Source organism: Acanthochromis polyacanthus, chromosome 12 (genome assembly GCF_021347895.1).
Source record: "Acanthochromis polyacanthus isolate Apoly-LR-REF ecotype Palm Island chromosome 12, KAUST_Apoly_ChrSc, whole genome shotgun sequence".
Classification (NCBI taxonomy): Eukaryota; Metazoa; Chordata; class Actinopteri; family Pomacentridae; genus Acanthochromis; species Acanthochromis polyacanthus.
The window spans coordinates 14957359-14966449 of record NC_067124.1 but is presented as its reverse complement, the minus strand read 5'-3'; the positions used below and the strand labels follow the sequence as shown (position 1 = coordinate 14966449).

Below are 9091 nucleotides of genomic sequence, written 5' to 3'. Positions count from 1 at the left end.
AAGCAGTAGCAAGAATCTTGCATGAAACCACAGAGGACTTATCTGTGCAATCACTACAGACAAGATTGTGATCAACATCACATGCAAGAGCTGTGAAGTGTAAAGGTGTTGGTGAAATGTAAAGGTGTTGCATGCTGGCATAGTGTTTCTTTCTTTTCATATTTGCATCTTCTGTTTTGCCTTGCATATTTGGTTTAACATGGACTCTGTTTTAGGTAACAGCAAAGTCGCCTTGTGCACATTCACAAGTGGTTGGTACTTTATAATAGATAATAAGTATCACTATAGCATTAATATAGCGTATTATAATGTAATAATAAGAAAACTATTAAAATGCCCACATATCTGCTTGCAAACTACCTTACAAGCCATTTATTACACATATTTGTATAGTAAAGAAAATGCTAATGCAGGTGATTTGAAGACATTAATGCTGGGTTATTTCTGTGATTGTTCCTAGAAATCTGACATTTTTTCCCCCTTTGTGAAATCTCACCTACGTTTGCTTCTGGGCAGCCATCTGTCTCCTTCGCCCACTGAATTCAGCATTCACTCATACCCAGACATCCATGTCTGACTGTGTTTTAAAACTATGAGAAAGACAGTGAAAGGGATTTTCTCTGTACCCTTTGAAAAATACCTAGAAAGTTAACCTCAGTGCATAAAAATGATGTGACAGAAACAGATACAGCAACAGATGGCATGGTCATACAAGAAGACTGTTATCAATAATGGACTTTCAGTACAGACGGAGAAAAAACACCTGGTTGCACAGTAAGCCCACTAGATGGCAGTATAGAGCTTATACTGTATGCAAGAGATGATGAACACATGTAAGAAATAACTGTCACCAAAGTGCACCAAGTTACATTCTTCATTAAAGCAGCACCAGCATGTCTAACTGTACAAAGTAAGGAGAGGATCTCCCACCATATGAAACCTGATGATTAAGAAGGAAAATAACATTCACACCTTTAAGACCTTTCCTTCTAAGTATAGTATGGTATTGCTCTACATCAAACCTGTCAGACTGTCTGTGTAAAGGAATTTACAGAGCAGAGTTTCAGGAGCATTTTCACAATGCAAAAAAACTGTTCAAATTCAAATTAAGTTGGGTTTTTTTTACTTTCTATTAGCAGATACAACATTTTTCAGTCAGTTAAGCAAGGCTTTTAACCTCATCAGACATAAAAGTATGCAAGGAGACCAAGTGCAACTCATTTTGTTTTTATGCACGAGAGCAGCTTAGGTACATCCGCAGTCCTCTGAGCCAAAAGTTAGTCAGAAACTGGTGTATTTGTTTGTTTTCTATATTTCTTTTACTCTATCATGCCTTTTAACTTTTTTTTTTTTGCTGTTGCAGTCTTTACATTTCTCATTTTTGAACCCAGCTATTTACATGCAACATGTATTCAGCTCCACAGCATTGCTGCACTGTGGGACACAACCCGTTCACACCTCAGCTGTCTGACAGCCACACAATGCAAATTTATCTGCCATTTCTCATTTAAACTGCATGCAGCCATGCTGAAACTTCACGTGTCTCTGAAACTTGAAAACCTGAAATGGCGCTGTGTTGATGTCAAGTCGCTCTGTACAGCTCTTAAACGTCTTCGGGAGGCTGCATCTTCCGTGCTCCTCCTCTCACTGCTGCTGTAGATCACATTAAACAATGCAAGCTTGGTTCTTTTAAGTACAATAGCTCCTATACACGCCAATGACAATAATCACCACTGTTGCTGAATGTGGGGCTCAGATCTAGGCTTTAACTAGGCCATTTCGTAGCCCCTAATTTCTTCTTTTTTCATCAATTTCTTCTCAGATTTGATAGTGTGCTAAGATCATTATCTTGTTAAAAGATTGGCTAGATGGACTCACATCATTTTTAAACTGTCTTTGATATAATATGGAATTCCTTGTTGAGACTGTAAGCTGCCCAGCAAAGTAACCCCAAACCATAACACTTCCACCACCATTCTTCAAAGCTGGTTTGAGGTTTTTCTCCTCAAAATGCATCTTTGATCTGCAACAAATATGTCAGCTGTAACTGTGCCAAGAAGCTCTATCTTTATATACCTTTCTCTTCTTTTGTATGTTGGTTAGCAATCTGTGCAACCTGTGCTGTCTTGTTGTGATTGTAGACACAAACAGTTGCAGAGTTACCTGCAGACGATGTGATGAAACTTTGAGGTACTTGGAGACTTTTTTTTTAACAGCAAATCATCTGGTCTAGGCTGAATTCTCTGGGCTGCCACAACCAGGACATTTGACCCTTCGGTATACAGTACACAGTCTTTTAGTTTATCTGACAGCCCTTTACATCTCAGCGTGATGATACCACACACTTCCATCGCAAAGACAACAGTAGAACCAAGATGTCATAAGTTTAAATGTGACAGGTTTTCAAGGTTGCTAAGTTCATAGCAGTTTTGTGGAAGTGGTTCTCTGTGGCTTTGTGACAAGCTCTTAACAGAGATAAATAACTGCTTGTGCAATCGAGGAGCCCTATCGCCTGTATCTTCTCTTTCTATGTTTTTCGTAAAAAGCAGATCTTTATGAATGAGATTTCACTCCACAGAACTGGGTGTCGCAAGATTAGAGCTGCGGTTCCTTTCTGACCGAGTGCCAGGCCAAGATAAACAAAATGTTGATAAGCATGTTCCAAACAGGAGAAAAAATAGAATGAATAAAGAACCAGGGAGAAAAATGCCTTAATATAATGACCACGTTTATTGAAAATGGCAATAAGATGCATAAAGGCAGTTGGTATGCTTAGAACATAATACAATGAAATAAAATACATAAAAGCATTTAAAAATATATTTTAAAAAACATTAAAAACACCCTGATATAATTGCTGAAAATTCCACACATGATTCAGCAGATGAAAATGGTGCCTAGAAAACAAGTTGCCTACAGCCATTAGGTACCTAGAACTATTCATTTGCGGCCACAGATTTTAAAGTCAGTGTACTTGTCAATGTAGCTTGTCCTCGTTGTGTGGAAGCAGTTGCAGAATGTCAGTGACTCTTCTTCTTTTTTTTTTTTTTTACAGGATATTTTGAAAATGTTCACATGTTGTCTGTATTTGATAGACAGGGGATGCAGCGCTGCAGAAGGGGATGTGGGGATTATATGAAATGACTCATTCTTTCTTGACTACTACACACTGTTCTGAAAAATTCAACTGAATATAAGGTAATTATGTAATACTGTTTTAGGGCACTAGTTTCAGTGGCGCAGTGAACTGGTTTACATGCTCCACTTTTTTTCTAAGTGCGTCATGCAGCGCGTGACTCGCAGCTGTCTGGTCTACACGGGTCTTAACTCTTCAAAGTGTTGGCCTTGTTTTGATCATGGTAGTGACTTAGGTTGTTTTTATAAGACTATAATAATAAAACATTAGATCCAGGCTGTCTGCATTTCTAATCTGAAGCATATTGCTTAATTTATGTCTTCCTCTTTTCTTTGAAACCTATAGGAAGTAGTTTTTTTTTTTAAATGACCTATTTTGTGTGATGCTGATTAATTTCTGAAGAAATATTGCAAAAATAGTAAATTCATTCTACAGTGTCTCTACTCGGATGTGCACAGAGACTGCAAAGGGTAAATTGACTACCTGGTTACATACTTCCCCTTTCAGATTGTGGTTTGCTGAGGTAAAGTGCAAATTGTCTGCTAAACATGCAATGAAACTTGTAGCGCTAATGCTGCCTGCTGCACTTTTTGCTGTGCAAGCGACTGTTGCACACAAAATGGTTGCAAGTGTGAAAGTGGCCATCGCATTGAAATAAAACTTAATTTTTGTTTTTCTTTTATAGCGGTGTTTACACCACTTGAAGACAAGGAAATAGCTGGTACCTCAACATGACTCTGGCTTGTTTCTTTTCACAGCTGATGACAAAATGAGGTTGCTGAAGCTGCTGGTGTTAACACCTGTTGCAGCTGACACAGTTTCACACTAGCTTTCAGCCAGCATTGTGTGATTTTAAAAAGGAAAACAAAATAGAATTCAAAACAATTTGTGCCCCATCATTGCTGCAGGTGCACAGACAATCTGTCTTCTTGTCAGTTATACAAGTAATACTGAGTACTCTAAATCATATTTACAGTGCAGTTACATTAATCTTATACAATGTGAAGTGCACAATTAAGTATATAGTAGAAAAATATATTGATCAAGCAAAGGAATATTGTAAGCAATAAGGCATATTAAATATGTACATGTACTTAAGTCACATTCTCTTAACTTCGTGCAAAAACATAAATCTTACACCATCATTAACCTAAAGCTAAATCTTACTCCTAAAATAGCCTGTAAGAAGTGAGAATTAGCTAGAATTGCCTCTTTAAGTCGTAAATAAAAGGAAAACACAGAACCAAAGCGACACCTCAGAGTCCCAGTTTACACAGCGGTGCTCCTCTCGTCCACACTGCTGGTTTGGGAGTAGACTGATGCAAAGCTTCTGTCCTGTGGTATGTGGACCTTGATTATCTGGCACAGTGTGCATGGAGCTCTGTTCACCAACCTCAGCAGCTGTTTCCTGAACTTCTCCCCAACAAACACATACAGGATGGGATTGAGGCAGCTGTGAGAGTAGGCAATGGCTTCTGTGATTTGCAAAGCCAGTGTGATGGCTTTGCTGCTTTCGCATCCTGAGTAGATGCCCAGTAGCTCCAGAGCTTTGAAGAACGATGTAATGTTGTAGGGAATCCAGCAGCAGAAGAAAACAGCTACCACCACGAGAACTAAACGGATGGCCTGCTTCCTGCGTGACTGGCTGTACAGCAGCCTCCAGACGATCTGTGAGTAGCAGAAGCCCATGATGAGAAACGGGACAAATAAGCCCAGAATGTTCATTTTAAAAAGGCTGAAGATTCTCCAGAAGTGATTGTCGGAAGTAGTCATTTCGGATTTCGGATATTCAGGAAAGCAGTACTGAGACATGTTACTCATAGTCTGCTGCTTGAGAAAAAGCAGGTCAGGAAAAGAGGCCAAAAATCCAGCCACCCATGTAATAGCAGCTGCAACCATTCCAAAGGTCCTAGTGCGGGCCCTCAAGGCGTAAACAGCGTGCACTATAGCCAGGTACCGGTCGATGCTCATGAGACTGATGAAAAAGATCCCACAGTAGAAGACAATGTGATAAACGCCCAGGACCATCTTGCACATAGCATCCCCAAACACCCACTGGTCCCGCGCTTGGTGGGCCAGGAAGGGAAGGGAACAAACCAAGAGAAGGTCAGCGAAGGCCAGGTTCAAAAGGCACACGTCAGTCATGCTGCGGAGTCGTACCCCACAAACGATGACCCAGATGACCAGGGAGTTACCCAGAAGGCCCAGGAGAAAGAAAATGGAGTAGAGGACTGGGAGGAAACGGGCACCATGTTCGCCATAGTCACATATTCCATAGTCCCCGGGCACATAGTATTCGCCGTAGTCATAGGTTGTGCTGGCATCATAGAATGATGTTGTAGTATAACTGGAATGAAACAAACCGAAATGATTAGATGTTGAGTGGCTTGTATACACTAGAAGCACATACATTTATGAACAAGAATTGCAATAAGACCAGGAGCACTGAGATGGAGCATCCAAAGTTGTTCTCACTAGGAGACCTTGTTAAGTTAAATATATCAGTGCAATTCATAATAAACCTTAAATAAGTCTGGTCTGGTCAGGTCTCAAAATACACGGAGGATTACAGTTTGTAAAGTTGCAGCATTGTGTTTGATTTTCTTAAAAAGGTGGAGACACAGTTCCACCGCCTCTACCAGTCCGGGTTTCAGGCAGCAACTCTCACAGTGGACCAAAGTTTGTGGATCAGTGTGAGAGACTGTTTCTTTAGAGTGACAGAAATCATAGAGGATACTGTCAGTCAGGAAAATAGACACTGAAATGCAAAACTGAAATATTCCCCCAGCTGCTTATAAAAACTGCTAGACGTAAAGAAGTGATACGAGGAAGGCAAGGCTGACAGAGACACACCCAAGACTTAGTGACAGACTGAGAATAAACAGAACAGCAAATGAACAAAACATGGACGGTCATCCATAGGTTTGGTCTCACCTTTGTAAGATTTCTTTAGCTAGATTCACAGCCATGTTCAGCCTCATAAAGAAAAAAGAAGGAAAAACACTTTCGGGAGAAGAAAACACTTCAGACTCGCATGGACGTAGATTTTGGGGGGGCTTAAGGAGATGTGTCTCATTCTTTAAGATCATGCATTTGTTCCCACTAACAAAAACATTCATGTCCAGCAGATTTTACTTTGAAAAACCACAGGGTCTCCTCCTCTCCTGTGACATCCACAGTTTTTACAGCTTGGAGGAGCCAAAAGAGAAAAGGAAGAGGAGGAGATCCAGTATTTTCAAGGCATTTTTCCTCAAGAAGTTTCAAAATCAAACTAAATCTGAGTGTCTAGGTAATGCTTTTCAAGTTTACTGTCTGGAGTGTTGTCTCTTGTTTTTCAGAATTATTGAGGCTTTTAACAAAGTTCCTTCTCTGTTACATTTGATCAATGTTTTATCATTTATGGCTGTAATGTGTTCAATTCTTGCTTTCAGTCAATCGAAGTAACACGACGGAGAAAAATATGTTTTGTTTCAAATATGCAGGAAGTTTTGTACCAGCTATTTAATGTTTCTCACCAAATGACAATATGAAACTTACACCCACACACTTTGTAAACTCACGTTAAAGATGTCTTTCATGTACCACTAGATGTATGTGCTTCATTTGAATTGCACACTACTGCACAATCTTTATAAAGCGCACAACTTTACAACAGGATACTGGTGTTTGATGCACAAATCTTCTTGTGGATCAACTGGATGTTACGCAAGCTTAAGTCCAGATACCACATACAATATAGTCACATTGCAGACAAGATTAGTGATTAGTGAGTCAAAATCTTGCTGCAGGATGAAGAATCTCCCTATCAGTTTGGCCACATCTTTCTTTAGATTGGCAGACAAAATGTTTCTGTAGACTTCTGAGTTCATTTTGCTGCTGCCATCGTGTTTCATCAGTGAAGATTAGTGAGCCCATCCTCCGCCATGTCTCATATTCATGGTTTGATGTCAAAACCCAAATGTTTTGAGTCCACAGCAAAAAGAAAGAAATTGACCTCACTATTTCAATGCTTTTGAAGATGAGTCTACCATTAATATTTGAGTGTATATTAAAGAGTTGATTTCTGATACATGTGATGTTTGATGATTTGTGCATATTTACAAAATGTAGTACCAGCACAGCTTGTTACAGTGTGATTTTGCCACACATTTGTGTGTAAAGAGTCACAACATTGTGCACAGAAATCTGTAGGCTGAACTGACAACCCATCAGCACTGCAGGATTTATTTATTTATTTATTTATTTATTTATTTATTACATATTTTGGACTAAATCAGTCTAAAATCCTACAGTTTCATAAGCAGATGGTTTTATCCAAAGCGGTAGGTACAACACAAATAAGGATCTAGTCAGGAGAAAGCTATTAAATTTTTCCTCATCTGTCTGATTGAGTTCCTTTGAAAAGTCTGTCTTAAAGGAAAAGCTTCCACCATACAAAAAGATTTGGCAACACAGAAGACACTGACATCCATCCATCCATCCATCCATCCATTCTCTATACACCGCTTTATCCTCACTAGGGTCACGGGGGGTGCTGGAGCCTATCCCAGCTGACTCGGGCGAAGGCAGGGGACACCCTGGACAGGTCGCCAGTCTGTCACAGGGCTACATATACAGACAAACAATCACACTCACATTCACCCCTATGGGCAATTTAGAATAATCAATTAACCTCAGCATATTTTTGGACTGTGGGAGGAAGCCGGAGTGCCCGGAGAAAAGCCACACATGTACAGAGAGAACATGCAAACTAAATGCAGAAAGATCCCAGGCCCACCCCGGGATTTGATCTTCTTGCTGCAAGGCAAAGGTGTTAACCGCTACTCCACTGTGCAGCCCACACTGACATGTAATCTTCATATATTTACACACATTAAAACAGAAGAGCTTTAGAAAGATAGCAAATATTAAGAGCCTGCCCTACCTAAGTCATGTTGCGTTTTTTATTTAGTTTTACTGTACATGGATATTTTACCATTATTTTATACAAAAATCAGCATTTAGCAATATGTACATTGATTTTGGGCTCAATATAAAAATAGTATTTAAAACACTGTCGTCAGCACTGTCATGAGTACAATAAAGTGCACTCTGCCTCTTGTGTCCTACTTGAATAATATTGTGTAATAAACTCTATAACCTCAGCCTCTTGTAATAGATGAACTAATAGTAATTCTCTGTGTCAGAACGACCCAGTGCTAAAGCTATGGTATGGTTTTAATCTGGTCATTTCAGAACATATTGAGATGATTACCCTGACTGACTCTAACAAAGACACATTAGACGTGAACTGTTCATAGTATGTTCGTCTTTTCTCCCCAATTACAGAACTAAGCATGTGGAGGGAGTAAAAAAAATAAAACTTTTGACATGTTAGACACGTTATGTCAGCTAAGACAACAGGATATGAAGTGAAAAAAAAATGTTACCTGCTATTGCTGCTATCAAAATAGCTGATTGTGGTGTTCATTCTGGATCTTAAGCTGTAGAGGTGGATGGACAAATGGAAGAAGTTGTCAGCGCTACCTCCAGTTTATTATTCACGACAAACAAGAACTGAGAAATGCTTTGCTCATCAAGAAAGAGACAGAGTTAAAGTTTGAGTATCTTTTTAAGCATACTCCCATCCCCTAACCAATTACCAAGTATCAAGTGGGCTTGTGGGCTTGGGTATGGTTTGGTTTGTAACTTCCTGTTAATGCTTTTGAAACCAACAGTCAAGCGAAAGAACACGCTGAGCCTCAGAACCACAAGTCCATATGTGCAAACTTTAACATGATTCGGCCAGACCTGCAGGCGCACAGAGCTTGAGACTTGCAGAACTCTGCGTGTGGTTTTGTGCATGAAAGAAGTGATACTACTGACACTGTCATCAGTGCAAATGACAAAATGAAAACTAGGTGTGTGTAGGTAGTAAAACACTTTCTCTGAGAAGGAAAAACTTCAGACTAATAC

General features: G+C 39.6%; 1 protein-coding gene across 1 annotated transcript; it reads right to left on the bottom strand.

Annotated features, from left to right (window-relative positions):
• Positions 1–2709: 2709 nt before the first annotated feature.
• On the bottom strand, positions 2710–8712 carry LOC110967207 (C-C chemokine receptor type 5-like). Its single transcript, XM_022216732.2, has 2 exons — positions 8566–8712; positions 2710–5483 (listed from the first exon to the last, which is right to left on the bottom strand). The coding sequence occupies exons 1-2, from the start codon at positions 8604–8606 to the stop codon at positions 4406–4408; spliced, it is 1119 nt and encodes a 372-aa protein (XP_022072424.1). The 5' UTR covers positions 8607–8712; the 3' UTR covers positions 2710–4405.
• Between the last annotated feature and the right edge of the window lie 379 nt (positions 8713–9091).